The following is a 24,584-nucleotide window of genomic DNA, read 5'->3' on the forward strand; positions in this document are numbered from 1 at the left end:
AGCTGTGACTAGGGTGACAATAACAATAATTCCTCCAAAGAAATAAATCAGCATCAGTATTCATTAAAAAAATAGAAATAAATTATTTTAGAAGCCAAAAAGACACTCATAAAACTAAATATTTTTCTTGCCTTTATGAAGCCTTAATGAAAAATTAATCTTTATCCAATGGCAAGCCAACTGATCTTAATGAGGACAAGCTGTGGATGCAGAGGGCAATAGATCTTATCTGTGCTAACCACCAGTAAATATTCTTCTTTCCATTTTCAGCAAGGAATCCCTTGGAATCAATTAATACCAGACCCTACAAAAAGTACTGTTCAGCCTGAAATGTTTCTATATTTCAAGAAACCTGAAAACTGCCAAGATGCAAGACTGAAGGTGGAAGGATAGAAGAAAAAAAAAGCTTGAAAACAGCTTTCAACAATTTCTCATTAAATAAAAACTGATGTTTTAAAATATACATTATCTTGTGTAACAAAGAAATCAGGATTCCTACATTCTGCAAGTCTTATATTAAACATCACTTTTTTCTAATATCACCTTGCTATACCCATTAGCCTGTGAATTGAGGTGTAACTAAGGTAGAGCAGGGCAATCAGCATTTTTCTCAGAAACTGCAATGGAAATTGTCCTTTGTTTCATTAAATTTGTATTCATCATGCTTCTAACAACAAAGCTGTGATACAATTTACACATCATTCTGACTACATAAAAAGCTTTCCATATTTCATATTTTCCATATTTCTACCAAGCAATGATAGAGACAGTGCCCCACATCAGTAAGAAAATTCTAGTATTTCTTTCTGTTCTATTAAACCTAATAATCAGTTCTACTACTATGACAATGCTGACAAGTCAAAAAATGTGACTTTTACTCAGTAGGGAGGATATAATTTTTGCCATAGAAGAAAGACTGAAAAGAATCTCAGTTGATAGCAAATGAGAGCCACAGGGCTCAACCCATCTCTGATTTCCTCCATGTCCCCACCATGAAACAAACTCTAAACATGGTTTTCCTTCCCTGAGGAGTGAGCTTCCCCAAGCTCACTAGATGATATATAAGCACTTGCAGCATTCTTTGTGTGCCTTTATCAGTCTTCAAATAAAAATGCCTTGCTTTGTGTCTGTCAAACATAATTAAATCACTTAGTGTTCAATTACTGAGACAAATGCTGACAAATCCATTTGATTACCATGGACAAGGCTATGCCATCCACTGTGGTATTTTCCTCAGGTTTTTTCCTCTTGATATTGTTCATACTTTTTGGACATTACTTACAAGATGTAGTGAAAAGGGATAGGAGAGTCAGCCGAGTAACACCAATCACACCAATGTGGCTACATGCTGTTCTCACTTTATTAAGCAACTCTGGCATATTTATCCTTCTCTATACACTGTCTCATGCCACTAAATGCTTAATGCTCATTGGTTAAGTAGCTAAATTCATACATGCATGTTAATTACTGATAGGTTGTCACGCTATAAGCATCTTCAGCTAAGGTGTGCCAAATTAGCAGTTCCCACAACGTGCTTGGCATCTGGTCTTGTCTTGGCACAATGCTCATTATTCCTTGTTGTATCCATTTGAGGACAGTACATGGTCTTCAAAGTAACTCTGTAATCTGCAGGCCAGGCTTGTCCAATTCCCACAGGAGAATAGCATGGCCTTGTTCTGCTAAAAGTCCTTCTACAATGTGGTGTCCTGTATGTATTTATGCAACACAGAAAATCATATCTTCAGCATGACCAGGAACAACTCAGCTGCCTATACCTAACCTAAGGCAGCACAAAGAGCTGTGTGAATTGGTGTAAACTGCCCCAAATTCCATATTACCTATCTTTCTTCACTACCACTGCTAACTGGTCTAGGCAGATGAAAGTTGTCTTATGGACGAACTTTTGTCAATTCTATCTTTACTGAAGTGTGAAAATCTCTTTTCCTATCAAACAAACCTTGTCAGTATTACAAGTCTGCTCCTGAAGGCATATAAAAAATTCACTACAAAGATGGGCAGCCCACAAATCCAAAGAGATGCTCTTGTATACTTTTCTTATTGAAGGCAAGTTTTACAGTGTGCTGAACTCACTTCTTCAGTCACTCCCAAGCCAGACTTCATATTAGGAATGCACCTAAGCTTGTGCTGAAAATTAAGGTGGCATTTCAATAGCATTGAGGTTTAAGTCCTTCTATCCTGTTCCTAATGTGTTCCTCATCATGGAATCATAAAATGGCTTTGGGCTGGAAGGAACCTGGAAGATCACCTTGTTCCCACCCCGCTGCCAAAGGCAGGGACACTTTCACTAGACCAGGCTTCTCAGGGCCTCATTCAACCTGGCCTTGGGCATTTCCAGGGATGGGATATCCACAACCTCTCTGGGCAGCAGAGGTCTGACCTTTGAACTAATCTGAGAAAAGATTCAAGGTCAGTCTTCATTTGAGGGTGAAAGCCAACCTCATTGTTACCTCCTTTATTGCTGCTTCTCCTACTGTTGTTTGCACTGTTATACTGAAACAAGGCTGTCAAGCCTTGCTTCGTAACATGGTGGGATTTTTTAAAATAAGGTCATTAAGGGCTTACTACCCTACAGCCACTAAAGACAACAGAGATAATTGTAATTATATCCCCAAGAAAATCAATTCCTTAATTTTTTACTACACTCATAGAAAGAAAAATATAGACTGCTCAGCACCTATCTGTCACAAAGGAACTGAACTTTCAAAGGCCCTAAGAGCTGAGCTCTGCTTCCAAAAACAGTTTGTGTATTTATTGTTATGCTTTCTGACCTCCTTTTCTCATTTTCTGGTGGGGATACACAAACTTTAAAAAAAATAAAGTATTTTAATTATAGTAATGGTTCACAAATAAAAATTCCATCTTGGTACAGTCAGCATACAGGGTAAGCCCTGGTGGCCTCTTCACAGACTACAAGTACATATTAGTTTGCTTACCTTTCTTTACTGCTGCCTAGTGATTAATTGACAAATACTGTAGGTGAAGTGCATAAAAATACTTGGGAAAAGCAAGTTCAAAACAACACCTGGAACATTAAAACACTGGACTGGAAAATGTTAAGACACATACCTGCAGTTAATACTCAGTGTTAAACAACACTGAATTGTTCAAATTATTCTTAAGTTTGGTCCTGCAATAGACCTGGATATGAAAAAAGTTCAGGAAATCTTTCTCCCTAATTTTAGCAGTAACACACACAGAGCCTCAGAGAAAAATGCTCTTCAAATTCCTTAAAGACAAAGTAACTTAGTTTCAGGTGAATAAATGAATTTAATTCTTATTTCTGAATTCAACCCTTGGTATCTATACAATACAGTAATATGGCTGGACAAACATAAACCTGATTTTTTTCTCATATAAAGAAGCCAGAGCACAGACTAATTTTGAGATCTTGAGTTTGGATGGGTAGAAGTTAGAGTGTAGAAAATATGCAAAAAAATCATGAACACTGAAATTAGGTAGTAGGTGTAAATATAAAACAGCAAGGAAGGGAAGAAGCGATGATTTAAAAAATCTTTGAGTCATGTTTTGAAACTTTTGGGGGAACTAATCACCTTACACATGCCAGGAACATAAGACTTGGTGATGAACTCACAGCCTAACTCAGCAGCAGTTCCTTAGAATCTGTGCAGTCACATTCAAGTAAACCCTGGGTAAGCAAGGTGAAAATGTAACCCTTTATCAGTCCTCTCAGTATTAATCTTCATGGTAGAATATTCTTCCTCCCATCAAGGTAGGAGTGAAGTGTGAAACAAGCTGCAAGATATGCTTGCTGCCACAAAGAAATTTAGCTGGGTTCTTTCTCAGAATGCCTAATTCTCAAATCAAGTGTTTCTCATTCCATCCAGGCATGCAATTATGCATCCATTACTGACTGCAGCAGTAAAACAAATCCGCTGCTGGAGTTCTGAATTAAAAGTAGGTCCACCCTTTTCACTCTGGGTAAACTGACCCTGACCCTGACTTGACATTCTTACCACACAGCACTGGCAAGAACATTGTAATAATAAAAAGATGGGGGGGAAAAGAAGAAAAAAAGAGCTACTTAGTGCAGACCAAGGGGGTTTTATCTTCTTCATTAAATGGAAGGAAATAGATCATATACAAAATGCATGAAATGGGAGCGACAGAGATGAATAATGCATCCACTACTTGTTTGCATAATGGAGTTATTTGATCAAATTTGACTTCTCAGGCAGAGCAAAACCAAAACATAATGGTTTTCCCACCTTCTTCCAAGAAAGTCCTCAGAAACTCCTTCCCTTTGCAAGGCCACAGGATGCTATAGAATACTAATGAACTCCCAGGGGTTGTAGGCATGCCTGTAAAATAGCACAGGTGATTTTCCCCCGGGAAGATACCAATCACAGGGCACCTGTGCCTGACTGAATGAGTGAAGCTCAAGCACTCAGGCAGGAGGTGGCAGGCAAGGGTCCATTTGTGCTCAGATGGCAGAGAAAATTTGTACAGGGGAAAGAAGAACAAAGGTATTTCAGAGGGGTTACTTTAACAAGTTTAGGGTCTTTTTACCCATAAACAACACATACTTTTGTGAACTTTTAATACAGCAATTTCTCTCCAAGTGTTTTTAGAAAGCTCTGGAAACTTCTAAATCCTTTCAAATGTCTTTGTCACTATTTTATGAATTAAAAGGCTGTTTGATAATGTTCAATCATTTGAACAACAGAGTTCTGTAGTGAAAGGTTCAGTCCTAAACTGAAGTCAAGGGCTGCATCTTCCAATGAGGAAAAGTTAAACATCCGACCAGACCAGCTTCTTTTGACTTTACCTGTGCAGGTGCACATGGTACTGCCCATCTTTTTTATTTCTCTTTTTTCCTTTTTTAATGTTTTAAACTACCCTTGAAAGGATGACATTCACCTCAAAACCAAAAGACACACTTCCTCTGTGGCTTCTCTGCACTAAATTTCTGCTAGGACATTTTGCAGTAGAGAAGGAATTTTCTGCTTCTTAACTGAAGCTACTCTGCTGTCATAAAAAATTACAGCCAAACATCAGTGACAAAGAGGTAAACTAAGACATAACTCTTCAACCATAGCATATTTTCCCCCTCATTTCATCCCAAAACATAAGCTATCAGTTGACAAATATCTGTGGTCCTACAAATAGTGCTTGAAGTCAGTACACCAGACTCAGAAGGTTTGGTCCAGCAGCTGAGCTGGGCTGCCTGGCCTGCCCAGGCTGTTATAGTGACTTCCATGAAGGATTTTAGAGTGTAGGCACGTGGCAGAGTTGAAAACCCTGAGATTATGTGTGGACAAACTAACTTTACAGGTGCTCATCAGCATTGCAATGGGAACAACTTATTTTCTGCTTTATCTGAAAATTGCTCAGGAATTCTTGTCTCCTGTAATGGCAGAACTATATTTATTGGGTAAAAAAAGTCTTATTACAGGACAATTTCAGCATTACTTTCATTCTAGCTAACCTAAAATTAAAATTAAACCCAGGGAATCACCAATAAAAAATGCTGCCTGATAGAGATTGATATACAAGTCTAAATTTAGTCTAAAATGTAAGTTGGTTCGAACCTGTGTGTAATAACTTTCTACAGAGTGCTCTACTGAATAAAAATGGTTCATTTATCTTAATAAAAACAATTACATTAATACAATTGAATTTTTATCAGTTTTCCTATTTGAAACTTAATAAAATGGCTTTTTTTCCCCATCTGATTTATTTAGTTAATATCATCACTATATGCTCTCTCAAATAATCTAGAAGTAAAAGGCTCCTATCATTTACCTTCCATTATACTATTTTTTTAAGCGAATCTCTTTCCCTCACTACTTCTATATATGAAAGCACCTTTTACTTACTACTGTAAATTTTGAGTTCTAGGGTTGATTTTCCTTAAGAGAGGATCTTCTCATTGTCACCTAGAAGACCCTGAGCTGTGTTGTACAATGCAATAGTACATGGTTTCTCTGTCAGAATTTGCTTGGGTGTATTGACAAACGGGGCATCAAACCCTTCAATGTACATTCCAAAATGAGGGGTTTTTTCAGCACACCTTTAAAATAGTCGTTTTATCTATTCCTCTTTCTCCCAAAGAATTGTTCATCACTGTCAGACTGCCATTACCTGAGATTTCAGTTCTGATGGTCCTGAATGTTGAGGCACAATCTAATCTTCACAGGAAGGGCCCCTGGCACTGTTTCTTCAGGAGAAACGATAATGAGAGTGTATTTTGTAATGTGCCAGAGTTGCTCTAGTTCTGTGAAGCTGTGGAAACAAATATTAAGAACTCTTGCCTAAAAAGCCCACTTTTACTAGGAAATAGTGTGATGGGTTTTACATTACAGACATAAGGAATCCAGACAAATTTATTGTCACCAAAGTAAAGTGCTTCTAAAAGCAATTGTAAATCAGACTAGATAAGGTAACCAAGTATACAGTACTCAAGCCGAGGAAAAGGGATAGGGACCTTGGAAAATAACTGCCCTTTCTCATGACTTCAGTGAAAATATTTATGAATACAGCTACCAGTAGTTGAACTACCCTGTCAGCCTCTGTCCCTGAAAAGTATGCCATTAACTTAATTCTTGAATAAGGACAGTACTTTAAAAATGACGTTGTACCTGGCAGTCACTTTTGAAGCAATTTAAATATCTTCAGGTGTTTTGACAGCTCACCAATCTTCCAATACATAACCTTTTTCTGTCACTCAGAGCACAGTTTCTTGAGTCAACTCTCACAGCATCAATGCTAATAGTAGTTTAAGACAGAACCTACCTCCTACAAGTAGGGAAAAATAGCAAAAAAGAAAATTTAGTCTAATGCTCACTGTTCTGAGTCTGAACTTTTTCCTTACAGATGGCCATGGTGACTTGAGGTGAATGAGCAAACTGTACAAGCTGCTTTTAAAAAGCTGGGATGTTTCTTTAATCTGTCCTGACGAAGATTCACTCAGTTCATGTCTGCAGCATTTCCTCTGTAAAAGCCAAACTGCCATTCTCAGGCAGGCATCCAAAATCTAGCTGCTGTTTTTCTTCTTACAGACTATTTTCAGGAAATGTGACCAGTTCAGTGGAGCTCCCCAGGAGGAGCACAGGACCAAAGATACCTATGATAAAATCATTCATCATTTCTGAGACTTCATTGTATATTTTAAGACAAAGCAAGTGTTAGATGATATAATATGACCACCTACAATAACAGACCATATGGATTCAAATAAAATATCTCTGTCTGGATTTCAGTGGCATGGGAATGGCTAACAAGGGTTTTCCAGGAAGGTATCTGGTCTGCATTTAAACACAACAGAGAGAAGAAGTTGGGCCTTATTTGTACTTGATTTTTCTGGCTAACAACGCAAATATCCCCAGCAACGCTACATATTTGCACTCAGAGCCATCAAGGCAAAATAAATAATCTTAGAAAAGCTGCAACTCCAAAGCCTTTCAGTGGGTAGTCAATCTAGAGAGGAAAAAGCAAAACCAGATTCAAGGCAGAGTTGCACATAGGCAGCAGCATTTACATCTGCATACTGCCCAAAACAAGGAATTCAACCTAAACCCAAAGCTAAGCTGAGACTACAAATTAAAAAAAGACTGCAGACTTAAGAAAAATTTATACAGCTGTTTGGGGTTGTTTTTTTCCAAAAAGGCAACATGTGGTGTGGGATTTGATAGGGGGAGAAGGTAAAAAGAAAAGAGTCTGATTGTCCCAGTTATGACACTACATCAAAATGCAAAAAAAAAAAACTGGTAACATCCTTTTAAAAAGAGGAAGCAGAAGAAGACTCCTTTTAACCTGCACAAGAGTACTCCAGAAGTCAGAATGAAGGTCTGCCAGAAACCAGACTGATCTTAACAATTTGGATCATGTCCACAGAACTGTATTTACTAAGAGCATGTTGCTTGTACTGATGGTTAAACTGAACATGAAGATCAATAGTACCTGGAAAGTCGATAGAGAGAATGATCCCCTGAATGATTAGCCTTTGCTGCAAGAGGGAAGAACATATCCCACCTGCCTTCATTCTCTCTCCAGGATCTAAAATGTCTTTCTACAGGGGATGCACTCAAAAATGCTGGTCACAGAACAAAGCACAACTGGAGTTCTGAGGGCCAACACAACAGGTCAGCAGCTCTACTCCTCCCTGCCAAGATCACAGATTACTGCCTCTGTTCTTCAGCATCAACAAGGATTCACATTATATTAGTGAGAAGTGTCTGCAGGCTACAGACTGAAAGACCAATTCCTAATGTAAAGCTACTGCTATAAAGTCATACAGCTATGGACTATCTGAATGGATAATTACAAACATTCTCACACCTGCAACCCAAAATTATTTGGGACTTAACCAAGGCAAGAAATAATAGGGGGGAAAAAAAACCTCTCAAAACACAAGGACTGTGCTTTGTAACAGTGTTTATATCTTTGGAGAAAACAAATGGAGCAGAGCAAGAGCACTGCCAAATGCTTGATGTTTACAATGGACAAGTGAGTTTACAATGGTATTCTTTCCTTACTATAATGTTACCCTTTCATGTAATTCTAACTAAAAAGGTGAGTGCACAGCTGTTGTATGGAATTCATGCTTTTCAAGCCCTCCTCTTCTTCATTACTCTTTCCTGGACAGGGCTTTGAAGGTTGTGGCCCCAGTTTATGGGGACAGCTCGTGTGGCCTCAGTGATGTACACAGTGCTTCCCACCCACACCAACTTCCTTTTCCTTCCCACCTCTGTGACCCACGGCAGTCATTTCTTGTGTTACACACATACAAATTCAAACACAGTTAATGTAAAGCCTATGGAAAATCCAGTGAGAAGTAAGGACTTCAAAGTTGACACATCTCACCTATTACACGTATTTCAACATTTTCACCATTTAGCAGTGTTACAACAAAGATACACAAATAGGGAAAACACTTAAATCTGCTGCAGTATGACAAAGATGCAAAATGTCTCTCCATATCATCATGTAATCACCAAAGAAAATATTTCTAGATTACACTTGTAACAAAAATGACTGCTATAATGTACCATTTTTTAAAAACAATGTTAGAAAGCAGCTAGAATAATCCACTTATGCATAATTAAAAGCAACACTCAATCACCTATGGAAATGAAACATAGCTGAAATGTGCATTAAACATGAAAAAATATTTCTTCCTTAAGTAGCTCACTGAATAATACTTCATGAGAATTGCTTTTTATTCACAGTCTATGTAGCAATAAAGTGGTCCCCTAGAAAGCAATCATTATTACAGAAAAAACTCAAATTTAAAAATTAAAACTCATTCTACTACCAAGAAAAAAATCAGTCTCACCATTCTTCATAAAAATATTCCCAAATATTCATATCAGGATGACAGCAGCATTTTATTTAGCCATTTCTTTTAAACAAGCATCATATATTAGTTTTCCATATAAAAATTTTGTATAACTAAGCAGCAAAGAAATGCCTCCTTCAGCCAGTGTATTTACTTCGAAGGGCAGTGGAACAACGTGAATTACAGACTTTAAGCTCTACAGAGCAAATATTTGCTCTCACATGCTTAAAATCAATTTGTGCCACGTCCCGTATATATCGGAAGGTAATGATGTCTTATCATGGCTGGTAGAAGTTTACAAGTTCTGGAGTGCTGCTTTCTTTCACTTCCTTTCTTGGAAAAGAGATAAGATGCTTTGGCTGAGCTAAAATAACACCATGAATATCCAACGGCATAAGATAGATATGATTAGTGATGGAACTGGACAAATGGTATCAAAAGTTTCTAAACTTTTCAAGAGGAAAAAAAAAAGACGTACATTTGGTGAGGCTTTGACTGGTAGATAGGTTTCTAGAAATGCTCAATATGTATCACAAAGCCATCTGCCATGATCATAGAGCAGGACCCTCTCCAAGTGTCCTTTTTACACTTCCTCCCCATAAAAAAGGATTAAGATTAATGCACATTTTTAATCAAGTTTTACCAGCCTTTCAAATCATACAATTTCCAAGAGAAGCTACCTGAAATACATGTTTTCATATTTCAAAATTGCACTTATTAAAAATGTTCATTCAGGAAAATGCACTGCCCATGTTGCTTCACTGCATTTCAGTATCAAAACAAGTATCAGAATGTCTTAATTTCAAAAGAACCTAGAACAATTTACTAAACAGCCCTCGGAATCCTCTAATTCTAGGACAGTATTCTATACCTTGTAGTCTATTTGGAAAACTCCCAATTTATAATGCAGCATTTGTAGTCCAATTAAATGCACCACCAAATCTATATTTTAGATCTTCCATCCACTCAAAGATTTAACCATTAGATACTTAGATAATATATGAAGGGATAAAAATATTTAAAACCTTGCAGAAGCAGCAAGTCAGCATATTCCAAAATTTAATGTTATCTCTACTAAATCAATATCAGAGAAGTTTTCAAAGTAAGTTGAGATGCTTACAGCTATTATCTAAGAAAATAAGAATCTGGATATATTGATTCCCTTTCTTCTATTGTAGTAGAAGAAAGAAATGTTGAGCTTGTTATAGAAAAAGTGTCTAAAGCAAATGATTTCTCAAAAAACTTACATGCACATCTTCACACACTTATTAGAAGTTTAACAGAAAAAAGTGGTTAGCAAAAGCAGCTGGCAAGGGAAGAGAGTCTTGACACAAGTATAAATAAAGCAGAGTGGAAATGCAAAGCTCAGAAGGGATGCCATGTTTTCTGGACTAAATCAGACAGGAAAAATGAATCTACAAAGGATGAAAAAGCAGCTGACCACAGAATCACACAGAAGCTGAGCCTGGAAGGCACCTCTGAAAATCATCCATTCCCAATTTCTACTCAGAGCAGGCCCAGCTAAACCAGGTTGCCCAGGGCCCCACACATTCTGAACATCACCAATGGTGGTCACTCCATCACATCCAGGGACAACCTGCTCTGCTGCCTGACTACCCTCACAGTGTAATCAAAAAAGGGGTTTTTTACTGCTTCAGTCTGAAGCCCTACCTCTTGCCTTGTCACTGACTATCCCTGAGAAGAGTCTGCCTCTCCTTTACATAGAGAAAACACCCAAAACTTCTCTTCTCTACGCTGTACAGTCCCAGCTTGCTCAGCCTCTCCTCATTCAAGAGGTGCACCAAACACCGGATGACTGTGGTGGCCCTTGGCTGAACTCCCTGCAGAGTACCTATGTCTCCTGAACTGAGGAGCCCAGAAGTGGGCACAGCCCTGCAGAGGAGGCCTTGACCAGCTGGCAAAGCTCTGCCTAACACAGCCCCAGAGGCTGAGCAAGCCTTGCAAGAGCACCCTGCTGGCTCACGGTCAATGTGGTGCCCACCAGGACACCCTGAACCTTTTGCACAAAGCTGCTTCCCAGCTGCTCAGCCCTGCAGCCTGCGCTGGTGCATGGGGTGAGGTGCAAAACAAGGACCAGTGTCCCGCCCCAGCCTCTCTAACATCTCAGCACAAAGCTGCTCTGGCAGGATGCCTCTATGCAAAGGACCGAGGAATTCACAGCTCCAAGTAAATGTATCCATGGATGTTCAGCCGCACACATTTATATGATGTTCATACATGTGCACACATACACAGGTTAGCTGTAAATACACGTTAACATAAAAACATACAAAAATATTTAAGGGTTGCAAATATTTCAGTTTATTAGCTATAGAGAAAGTTCAATTTGTTTCTCAGGTCAAGGCAACTGAGTTAGTTTAATTTTAAAACGTAACAGTAAGACTATAACTGGTTATGGTGGCTATATGGGATTCACTTTGCTTAAATTAGAATGCATGGTTATACCTCTTCATGAATACTTCTTTTCCCTAGCCAACCATAATTGAAAGATGAAAAATTATTAAAAAGTTTAGAAGGAATTGGTGATGAAAAAAAAGTAGCTATTACATTCTGACAAAAAGAGTAGAGTTCAGTAAGCAAATCCTACCACCTATTTCATGCAAGTAAATGAAACTGGTTGCCTTGAGAATAGCTGTGGTAAATCTGGGGACCAAATTTAACTTCAGAGGGATTCTGATCCTGCAGCAAGAAGAAAATAGCAAAATATAACAAACATTGTCTGATTGGTCTCTAAGCAGAATCTACTTTCCCTGACCATCTTTTATAAGTTAAGGAATAATCAAAGACAAATATCTTACTTATCTTAGGAATTTTATATACATAGGATGCTTGGAAGAAGTATGTTTCTTTTCACTACTTTTTCAGTGATAAAAAAAAGAATAATATCCTTATAGATGAACAATAAAGAAATGCAGTAAGATGAAACTCAGCTTACAAAATAGTCAAAACACAAAAAAGTAGTAATACTCAAAAACCTGAAGATCCAAAATCAAATATTCTGCATTCCCATATTAGTACTGACGCTTAGTACATTCATAATCTCAAACAGCAATGGACAAAAAAGTATTAAAGAAACACAAAAGATGATTCCAAGGTTAGTAAAGACTAAGAAAACTCCAGGACACCAGCCCTTGATAGCCATCAGTTTACAAATGTAAACCAGAATAAAAAGTCATACAAATTACTGAGATTTAAACAAAAGCATAGATAACCCAAAAGCAGTCATTTTTCATTTGCAAAAAAGCATTTACCTCTTAACAGAAGTCACCAACAAAAGTGACTGTATTTGAATGTCTAGTGTTATAAAATTGTGCTTAGAAATAAAGCTAAATCAGTTTTTTTCCATTAAGGTTATTACTATGATTCAGTACATTGTTTTGAATATAAAGATTCAGCAGCTATTGTCTCCAGTTTTTCTTCATGAGAGCTTTAATATGTTTTCAAGATAGCTTTAATTTTTTATAGAAAAACAAATGACCTTTATTCTCTAGGCTAATTAAACTTGCCTCTTGTGTAGGTATGATGAACTATGAAAAAAGCAGGAAAAACAGTTACTGCAGTTGATAAAAGTAACACAGACAAGTTTTTTCTATTGCTTAACTTTCTCAAGGCTTTAAAAAAAACCCCTAGTTTTTTCAAAGAAAAAATTAACTGCAGTATGTATGTATGTATGAGCAGAATTTTCCTATTTTAACTATGAAAAAACCCTCTGCAGTATATTACCTGAGTAAACTGATAGTTAACTCAAGAACAGAGTCTGCACAGTTCATAGGAAGCTGTGTCCTTTGCAGTGACAGCAACAGTGTGTTTATCTAAGAGGAGTTCGGGTGATTTAATTTTTGACCAAAATTCTATCACAAGTCAAGAAAACTATGAAGCTCATCAGATATAGGTTTCAAAAATATATCAGGATGCTTAAGTCTTGCTGGAATATCTGGAGCATGGTATGGGTACATGCTGTGATGCATCCCCAACCCCCACTCTGAAGATGATCCAGCCTGAGCCCTGGTTGGAGCCCATATCAGCTCACATGCTTGGCACACCTCTCTGCAGAAATCAAATTCTGGAGAAGGTAATTCACACACCTGGAGACCACTCTTCAATTCCAGTCTATCAGTTTAGAGATAATAATTTTGCCTGTGGGCCAGCTGTAAAATGGGGGTAATAGTCTTTGTGTCACCTCATAAGACAAGCCTGTCAAATCTCTCACAGACTGGACCAGATGCTTTGAAACCAAAATGCTGCACATTTATCTAATTGCATATATCTAATTGTGCTTAATGCTACTAGAGACATTTTTCAGACATTGTACAGGCCTCTGGACAGGTGATAACAAATGAGGACTCTGAATGAAGCTGTGCTCTGTTTATGCCTGGGTTTGCTACAGCTTCTGCCCTTTCACTCTGGGAAAGGCAATTCACAGCCAGCCTGCCATGAGGATGGTGCAGCTTGGCTCCAGTCCCCACGCTCCTCCCTGCAAGGCTTTTTGTGCCTCCCAATACACCCTGATCTTCCTTCTCTTGCCCCAGCCACAGTTTTTCAACCTCTCTCCTCTCTTTTCAACCTCTCCCTTCCCTGCATTCATCCCCCTCTCTGCAACTTCCCCTTTGCTCCCACCACGTATATTTTGCTCATGTTCCACCAGCCAACTAAAATTCTGGGCCTCACCTCTTCCCTTCCCAAACACAACAGGAAGAAGCACCAGCACAACTAATCAGCATTGCCTGACAGGATCATCTGAACGTCTCTGTTTAGCAGAGAAAGATCCAAAAATTGCAGTCACAGATCTGAAAGAACTGGAAACTGATGTAATGCTACATCACCTGTCACATGCAATATAAACCAAAAAATCTCCCAGCTATTTTAGTTTGACAGACAACATCATTCAGCCAACCACTTACCCCTTTTCATGTTTTAACTTTGGGGGAAGGAAAAACAAAACAAATAGAACTGACCCAGATGAATTTAAATGCTCAAGTTAAGACTGCTAGCTAAGATGAAAGGAATTTTTGCAAAGGTTTTCTTCTTTGAAGAAAACATCGATAACCAAGATTAGCTCCTGAAAAACACAGACTCATTTAAATTTTTTGTCTTTAAAGCAAAGATGCTGTAGCTAAGCAACCTGGCTCTTTCCTAAACTGAAAGCTGGTTTTCACAGCACCTTGTTTATCACTGAGAACTCCAACAAAACTCCACCTTATTTTATGTAACAGTGTCTGGGGGAGTGCCAGATTAGATCTGGTTTACTGTCATAAGGGGACTTTTCCCATGAATGCAGATGATGCAAAAGTTATTTTTAAAATAGCATCCAAAATGATTTTTTGTGTCTACTGCATGCTCTTCAAATACCCTGAGCTGTTTGGAGAGAACATGTCTGCTTCTGAATCCAAGACGTGCTGGCTATGTTTTCTTTACCTGCACACTGAAGTGAACCCCTGCACTTTCTGCCTTAGTTTCCCCCTTCAGCCCAGGGTTTGACATAGCATTTAGTATTTGTTTTCTACCACTAATGATGTTATTCTAAGACAAAATATATCCTGACATGTTCTCTGCTCTGATCCTGTGTTGAATGCAATCTGGAGCTTCAAGAATGATTATTATTTCCAAATTAGAAGCTAACTATAGTCCATAAACCCATTCACTCAGACTGAATCACCAAACAGCTTTGATTTCAAATTCTTCTAATTCTGACTGCACTTTCCCTAATGGATAGGACAGAAAATACATGCAAGTAAAAAGTAAAATCAATGACACTATGACCCAGTGGGTTATGACTTCAGATGCTAATCTCTTGCCACAGTTCCCCTCCCACAGACTGTGCACATTAATAGCCTTTTCCCAGTCTGACAAGGGCACTGAAAAGCACTTGCTTGAAAAACCTGGAAAGCATTGGGTTCCCCCCACCCCCTCCCAACCCAGTCCCATTACAATTCTATTTTTAACCAGTCCCCACCTCCCCCTTGTTCAGCTGCTTGTAACCTTGCATACAGTATCATAAAATATGATGGACCAAAATGTTTTGCTAAACAATGGAAAAAAGATTTTGGCTGCACTACTCATTTGTTTTGCCTTCTCAACTGATTTTGTGTTTGTGCACAATAAATAAACACACAGTAGGCCTATGCATCCTTCTACAAACAGGGATATGCAGCCACAGTACACAGACAGCACTGCAGCCTTCTTGTTTACTCTGCTTCCCTCATTTCCTCCAGATATTTTTGCACGCTGTCATTTGTGGAATACTGTCGAAACCCAAAGGGATGTCAGCTGAGCCTGCCTCACACTGCAAGCTGTTGGCAGGCTCATTAAGGCCAGGGGAGCAGTGTGGAGTCTGCTGCCATGCTCACAGACTGACGCTGCTGGCTGGAAGGACCCGGCCGAGCTCAGGGGGCCACACCAGCTGATTTCTTCGCATGCTCCTCAGCCTCGACATTATTGCTGGTGGCTCCACAAGGACTCTAAAGCTGTTACGAAAAGCGCCAGCAGCTGCTGTCAGCATTTATGGAGAAGAAATCCAATACAGTAAAAGTCTTTAAGGGTTTCAAACAGGGTAAAAGCGCATGTTTTCTTACTCCCATTACCTGCCTTGACTGTACATTATACAGCACTGCCTGTACAATGAAAGTACTTTGCATTTGTTACTGAGTAACTACACTTTTTGTGTTTGTAAATTTCAGACTTGTCTGCAGCGTTTTATGATCTACCCAACTTAATTATTTCTAACTCTGCAGATATTACCTGTCATATTTGTTGCAGCCCCAGAGAATCCAAATATCTTGCCCAATAGCTTTGGGGGAAGCCATTGCCTATTTGGGAGTCAAAGTAGAAGGCAGGAAGCAAAATGCAGCTCTCTCACAAAAGCCACCTGGCCATCAGCCTCTTTTGGGCTGATCCAGTTATAAAAAGAAAGGAGAAAAGCATAACAACTGAAATAGACTTTAGCCATGGCTGCAATTTGGCTTTCCTGTGTTAAGTATCACCTAACTTCCTGCTTAATTAGGTTGAGCAGTGTCCAGTTACCCTGTGGTTTAAGAAGGGCACTCTTGTTCATCTAGGCTGCTACAAAATCAGGGATGCATGTGTACTGCCCACAAAAAGAGAACAAATCAGAAAAAAATCCACTACATATTAGAAATTTAAGTTGTTAAATTAAAAATGGGGAATTCAAAGTTCTTAGTGCTTGGGTTTTTTTTCTGGTTTTTGTACTTGAGGGCATCATACATAAAGCAAGATATTTAAGATTCATCAATCCTAAGGAACACCTAAATCTAAGGACAAATGGAAGTTTAAGGAAGATTAGTATGTCTCAGCATTTTGTATATTTGAATCATAATATTCCTAAATCACTCAACCTGACACTGGGTTTTTTTCCAAGCAAGGACTAACACTATAACTATCCCATCACAATCAGGTTGTTCTTGATGACCTTCCAAAGACAAATCCCAGTGCCAGTTAGCATCATCTCCTAACACTGCTGTGCCAGACTATGTGGAGGCAATACAGTACTTTCAACAACAGTCTCTATTTTCTGGAAGAAGTTGGATCCCATCCATGCCTTCCCTTTTTTCTGTCTAGCACATACAGACCACTGGCTTACCATATGTTTCCATGCACCTTCATCTCCCTCATTTCAATTGATTTTTATTTAGAAAACAAACACTTCAGAACAGCATAGAAAGTAGAATTTGTCTGCATGTGTCTAGTAGATTTTAGCCACTATAATAGCATTTTGATTAATCCACAACTTTGGTCTTTTCCTCCCATTCTTGTATAAAGTCACTCTCTATTTTCACAGCATTAAGAAAGAAGGGAGCTGTATTTGCAAAATTTTTAAATATTCTGAAATATTGAGCTTTATACCTTTGGTTTGGTGGTATTGGTGGCCTGGCCACATGATATGGGCTATGAAGTAAACACTTTCAGAGCCAAATCAGAAATTCACTATGGCAAAGGCTTATCAAACACGCTGCACAGAGGCTATGCTGCAGTAAATACTCAAGTCACCTGACAAAATTGAAGTGAGCAAGGAGGGTCTAACTAGAGCAGAACTGGAAATCCAGAGATCTCCATTCTCTTCCTACCCTGCTGGAGACAGACTTTGTAAATGGGGGCAGAGCATTCAACCATCAGCAGGTATTTGTTTAACTGCTCCTAGGTAGATAAGAGAGAGCACAGGGAATATGATTTCATTAGCATTTACAACCAAAACTGTGTGGGAAATATGGTTGCACAATTATGTAAGTTACCCTTATTCTGCACAGTGGGTTCCAATGAAACAAGTATGGAAAGCAGCACATGGGACCTTCTCTGGGGTTCAGCTGTGGCAGTTTCTGCTCAGTAGCTGGTACAGGCTAAGCAATGCCTGCATTAAGTCAAGGGTTTTCCAGTTTCCAATGCTCTGCACAAGAAGCAAGCAGAGCCAGGACAGCTGACCTGGGCTGGCCAAAGGGATATCCCACACCATGGAATATCCTGCCTGGTGGCATGGATATAAGCTGGGATGAGTTGGGCAGGAGGGGCCACTTGCTGCTGGAGGACAGGACAGGCGTGGGTCAGCAGGGGATATTGTGCATCACAGGTTGTTCTCAGGTTTAATTTTCCTTTTTTTTTCCCCATCATTATAGTAATAGTACATTTTATTATCATTATTATTACTATATTGCTTTGTTTCTATTATTAAACTGCTCTTATCTCAACCCACCAGCTTTATCTTTTTTCCCCAGTTCTCCACCCCATGGCAGTGGGGCAGGGGAAATGAAGGAATGACTGCTTGGGACTCAGCTGCCAACTGAGGCTAAGCCACAAGAGACCTAGGACTGGATTTTTTCCCTTTTATTCTTGGTTGCAGAGATGCAGTTTACAATCCCACCCCTCTGCTGACATATTTTGCTTATAAGACGTTAGGAGAAGGAGGAGCACTTGCCAAAGTATATTATCACATTTGGGATAACTAGAATTTATTAAAAAAAAAAACATTTACCAGATCACATGGGAAACAGTATTTTCTTCTAGGAAGAAACGGGAGTGATTTAAAAAGTATTCCCTTCAATTCAGAAGTCAAAAAGTACTTGGCAGAGAAATACATTTTTTCACTTGCAGAAATATTTAGTCTTAAATTAGTCTTTATCAAAGACTTGATTTTGCATTTCAAGTTTATTTCATGAAAAAAATCAAAGAGAAAAATACAAAAAAATGTTTACAAAAATTCTGAGTTCTTCTTGCTCAAAAATGTTAGCAGCTGAATTCATCAAAACCAACTGTTTTTCTAAATTTAGACTTGGCTTTGATAAATTGGCATTTTACAAAAAATTAGGCAAACATCTCCTGACTTCTGGTAGACAAATGTCAATTTCCCCTACATTTTAGCTGTCCTTTCCAAAAGTACAGAAGTGCACAGGGTACCTACTCTCACAGAAAACAAATGGGTGCCTTTGAAATCACCTTTACACAGGAGAATGAAAAGAAAAATCAAAATGTATTTTGTTTAAAAGTTTCATTGAACACATATGACAGACCAGGCCGAAGGATCCATGATTTGCTGACAGATGGAACCAGACACAGACCTTCAGAAGAAAGGGGAAGCAGGAAGGAGCTGAGCACAAACATTTTAGTCAGCTCTGTCAAAATGTTGGCATTTCTACTAAGAAGGAATTACAGTATCCAATTCTGCCTGTTATTCTGTATCACTCTATCAAATGACCATGTTTTTCTGAATAATTAACATTAGCATTCCAGCTACTTCTACTACATTTTGCAAAGTTGTCCAAGCAAAAGTGACACTGACATTAAAATTCTATTTTGATTTTGAGCACAAAATATTTGTTTGACTTGCAAAGCAGAACCTCATACATTATTTCATTGGTAATCTTTTTCCCTGTAATTGCTATCTCTTCACAATAATTTTGCTTCTGTTTTACCATCAATAATTCCGAAATGCATGCACTCCTGAAACTCATGCATCCCGTAAAACCTCACACAGAAAGATTCCTTCAGCCCCACAAACCACATTCAATGTCTGTAAAATACATAACATTTATACTACAGAACAGTGCTCAGTGTGGAGATTTGTTACTGAAGTGAGGTCCCTTAGGGACAGACATACCTCAGAATTGTTGAGATGACACCTGTGTGTCCCTGAGAACCATCCCTCGCTCGAGCACTGGTCAATGTCCACCTTCTGCAGATTGATGTCCACTTTGACAACACCTCTGAAAGCAGAGAGGAAACAGCCTTGAACACAACTGCAGAAATAGGTTAAGCCTTTTGTGATGCTGTAGCCTGAAAAGCAGAACTACCTCTTTCTTCTAAATATGGAATTTGATAAAATGTCTAAAACCAGAAAAGTTTTGTGCTCCCAGAGCCATGGTCACAGAAACATTCTTATTTTAGACTTTACTGAGATGTACTGCGGACAAGAGCTCAGTAAATCCAACATATTAAGACTAGGGTGGCAGTTAAGAACAAGTTGTATGTTCGAACAATGTAATGCCCTTCACATTTTACTGTGCAGCAAAGACCCAAAATAAATACAGTGAAAGAGCTGCACTACTTTTTCTGAAGCTAGCCACCTTCCCAGGCAGTTCTGAGTGCAAGGTACCAGACACTGCACATCACCCTATATCCAGCAAAAACTACATTCTCCCCTTTGCTCCAGGGAACCCTATTTGCCAAAACAACTGGCAAAAGACTTTTTTTGTATCCTCCCCAGAGACAGTCCACCCTCCAGAGACATTCAGGCCTCTTCTCTGCAGGTCAACATCCTCCTCCAGCAAGCATCCAAGCCCTCTCCCCACATCTCTGCCAGCTGGCCCTGCAATAAAACCTGATACAACATCAGAAAGCTGCACAAGCCACCAATACATCACTGATGTCTGTGGAAAAAAAAAAAGTTTCCTACACACACGTGTGCTGAAGGACCATCTAAATTGTGTAAGTCCTATACCAAGTAGTCTCTAGGTTTCATCACCAAGTTTACCTCAAAAATTCTTTTGAAAGAAAATCCAACAAGCCAATTTCAAAGCTGACACTCTATTGCACAAAAAACTTGAAAATTATCAGAAGAAAAAAGGTACAAGACTGTAGTTTTTTAAATAAAAGGTACAAGACTGTATATATTTTTTTAAAAAAAGCCTTCAAAGGTTTACATATTCTTCAGAATGACCTAGGATATTTATAGCATCATTTTGTCACAGCATGTCATCTCTGACTGCTTTGCTGTAGTCCAGACTTGACAAAAATGTCAATATGCAACTTCTAGTTGCTAAATCATGACACAAACTCATTCATAGTGGATGAATGCTCTGTGCTAATTTTTTACATCCAGAATACCATTCCTTTCAAGTCAATCATTTCAGCCACTTGGGACAGATGTTTTCATTTCCACAGTCTGGACTTCCACAACTACAAACACCATCATCTCCCTTCTTTCAGGCTGTGAACTAACAAGGGCATGGCCCAGACTCTATCTCAGAAGCACCTCATTCACCTCAAAGTGTGTTCCCTCTTTTAATTAATGCTCATAACACAATAATAGTAACAAGATAGGTACAGAGCCATATATTTGAGACAATATGTACAAGCAAAATTAGAATATAAGAGTGAGCTTGATCAAAACAAGGACAATGCTGTTCCCTCATACCTGACCCCAGTACAGCAAGAGTCCACAACAGCTAAATTTGGACATTCATCTTCAGGCATGCTGTATAGTAAATGGAAAAACACAACTACATCATGTAAGTGGTCAGAAGAATGCATGAGAAAATTACATAAAACAGACAGTAGGAAGTTAGACAGTACAGGAGCACTCAATCCCACTCAGTCTCCTGACTGGAATCTAAACAATCTAATGCTGGGCACATTTAGAAATTGCTTGAAATACTTAAGTGCTGGTTCTAGCAAGTTAAATTTAAAATAGCATAGACCACACTTCTGGAATATTCTGATATTTTTTAGTTTTTCCCTTTGTACACTTGTTTTGAACAGCAGTTTCAGCAGGGACTGCTCAAACCATGTTTCTACCCCAAGGAACTGGTTTTTCCATATTCTGGGTGAGCAATAACCTCAAAAGGAAAAACTGACATTTTGCACAGATTATCTCTTCAAAACACTGATGTCAGTGGATTACAAATTTAACCTGGCAAGAAGGTGCCTGATTCATATGCCCATAGCAGTAGAGACAACAGATCACTCATCTGGTCATGTGTACATCCCACCAGGTATGTTTCTAATATTTTCTGGACCTTTTTGAGCTAATACAAATATTAGTGTGTGGGCTGAGGACAGGACCTGTTCTGCAAATGAACACTCTCCCCATGGCTGCAGACAGGCACAAAGCAGGCAGCAGGACCAGGACCAACACTACTCTTTGCTCTCCTAATTCATGTTATACACCAGTCACACTGGCAAAGCTATCAAGGATTAGCATCATCCTGACTACTCCAAAGAAATCAGTTTGCACAGTAGGAAAAGCAGTGATGATTTAACTTTTAATAGAAATGCAACCCGTTCACATGAAGCACCTGATGGAAGAAGGTTTCATTTCCTTTACATGGAAAGTTTTACCCTTGTGTACATTTTGTTTTTAACTAGTAGGAGAGGAAACTCACCTTTCCCTCCTCAAATATTTCTGCAAAGAGAAGTACAGATTTCAAATATAGGACAAACTAATCACTGCCTAAAGAGAAGAAAACACTGTTAAGAGTTTGCTGTGTGGTATCACGAGAAAGCCCTGTAGAAGCAGAGTGCCAGTAAAAAAGGATATAAATATTTTCCAGAGAAAACTTACCTAGAGGTTACTTGTGAGAAAGCTAACACACACAAGCCAGAGAAATTAGGGTTATTAAGTACACTGAGAAGGCATTTGAGTATGGTCTTGTACCAGAAGTGCTGCAATTTGGAGAATTCATGGCATGTTCCAGTGGGACAAGCATCTCAAAGCAGGAGAGCATCCTAACACTCAGAGCCATGTACTGGAAAGAAAGGAATATACTTCTGGACTTCACACGTCAGAACTGATTAAAGAACTTACATCCTTTGAAAGCTCTTTAACACAATTACTTTGTTAAAAATAGATGTGAAAATCAGATTCATACAGCAACTATCATTGGAAGAAGCCTCTTGTGATCAATCCAATCAGCTCAGAGCAGGCTCTTAAATTGGGGGTTTTTTTATACCTTCAGTAATGGAGACTTCACCATCTCTGGGAAATCCAATCTAGTGACTGACCAAACTCACAGTGTCCATAAAAAAGATTTCTGATGTTTAAATGAAATTTCTTGTATTTCAGTTTGTGCCTCTTGGGCTTTCCATCCTTTCATTGGATAAGGTTGAGAAAGGTCCGTCTCTCTCTCCTTTACACTTTTTCACCGGGTACTTACACACAAAATACCCCTGGAGTCTTTTCTTCTCCAGGCTGAACAGTACCAGCTCACTCAGTCCTTCCTGTACATCAGATGCTCCAACCTTTAACTGTCTGTGTGGCCTTGCACTAGGTTTGCTTCAGTACATCCATATATCCTGTGCTGAGGAGCCCAGAAGGGGACATAGCACTCTTAATGGGGACCCCCACCAGGCTGGGGAAAGAGGAAGGATCACTTCCCTCAACCCACTGGCAAAAACCTCCTCTCACCAGCCAGGAGGCTGCTGCCTCTCTCTGCCACAAGCACACATTGCTGATTCGTGTCAAACCAGCGCCCACCAGGAGTGTGTCAGAAGTGACTGACCTCCAGATGGTCACCAGCTCTCTAGACACAGAAGGCTGCTGAGTTGGTTAATCACAATTTTCCCCCTCAGAAATCCATGCTGACTACTCCCAATCACATTCCTCCTCTTCATGTGTTCCAGAAGGGGTTTTCACAATTATTTGCTCCATCAGCTTCCCAGGGACTGAGGTGAGAGTGATCAGCCTGTAGTTCTTGGACTTTCCAACATCTTTTGTCACAAAGTACACTTTTCCATTCAGCAGCTTTCATTCTAAAGGCCTTGGAAAAGACCTTTAGGTCATTGAGTCCCAGCCATTACCCAAACACTGCTAAAGTCACCACCAAACCGTGTCCCTAAGTGCCGCCTCTTCTAAATACCTCCAGGGATGGTTACTCAACCCTGGCAGCCTGTTCTGATGCATGACAATCTTTCAGTGAAGTGAGCTTTCCAAATATCCAATGAAAAACTCATCTGGCACAACTTTCCTCTTGTCTTGTCACCTGGAAGAAGAGACCAACCCTGACCTCCCCCCAGCCTCCTTCCAGGCGCTTGTAGAGAGCAGTAAGGTCTCCCCTGAGCCTCCTCTTCTCTGGACAGAACTCCCCCAGCTGCTCCTCATAGGACTTGTGCTCCAGACCCTTCACCAGCTCCATTGCCCTTCTGTGGACTTGCTCCAGCCCCTTTAATATCTTTCCTAAAGTGAGGGGCCCAAAACTGAACACAGGATTTGAGGTACAGTCTCACCAGTGATGAGTACAGGGGAATGATCACTCCCCTGGTCCTGCTGGCTAGATTACTGCTGATACAAGATACTCATGATCACAGTCATGCTCAGACAGAGTCTCTGTATTCCTCACAGGTTATCTGGCCCTCTTCCACCTGCACTTTCAATTTCTGCTTCATTTTTGTCAGGATCACAGTTAAACCATCCAATATCAAAAATATTTTCATAATACTTCTTCCAGAAATACTACAAAATTCTTTCATTTCAAACTAAACACATGTTCCTTTTGCTTCTCTTGTACTAAAGTTTTTCTTAGAAGAATGTTTGTCTTTCACAAAACCCAATCTCCATGAACTCAATGCAAACTTTTTTACCTACACTCTTCTCCCATCTACAGCTCTTCTGTAGCGCAACCTGAACTTTGGACATGGCTAAGTTGATCTGGTTTTCCCTTTTCTCAGAGTTTTGTGAGTTTCTGGGGTGAAAATCTACAGCAAGAAGAAACAGGACAGCGCAGGAGCAGGAAAGCAATCTCTCCTTACAGTTACAAGCTGTCACAGGATTTCAACTGTTGCCCCCCATGATGCATATCATTATTCTTTTTTCACCAGACCTCTGCAGTACATGTTTCATAGTAACATCATATTTCTGAAGTAATACCAGGGTCTGAAACTACCTGAGGATACAGTGCTTTCAAAAGCAAAGTTTCTTGAAGCATACATGTGGCATTTATAAAAGGTGTCATGATGGTACAAGAGTTCTATGAGTTCATTTGAGATGCATTTTGAAACACCACCTCAGACTTGTACCCCACTGCAA

The 24,584-nt window shown here is 39.3% G+C and overlaps 1 protein-coding gene across 1 annotated transcript in view; it reads right to left on the minus strand.

Moving 5' to 3' along the window:
• GPR158 (G protein-coupled receptor 158) overlaps positions 1-24,584 on the minus strand; it is a 186,663-nt gene that overhangs the window by 151,741 nt on the left and 10,338 nt on the right. Inside the window, exon 2 of the mRNA XM_030943165.1 lies at positions 19,443-19,548. Within this exon, the coding sequence (XP_030799025.1) occupies positions 19,443-19,548 (106 nt within the window). The remainder of the gene's footprint in view (positions 1-19,442; positions 19,549-24,584) is intronic.

Source organism: Camarhynchus parvulus, chromosome 2, assembly GCF_901933205.1.
Source record: "Camarhynchus parvulus chromosome 2, STF_HiC, whole genome shotgun sequence".
In the NCBI taxonomy this organism is placed as follows: domain Eukaryota; kingdom Metazoa; phylum Chordata; class Aves; order Passeriformes; family Thraupidae; genus Camarhynchus; species Camarhynchus parvulus.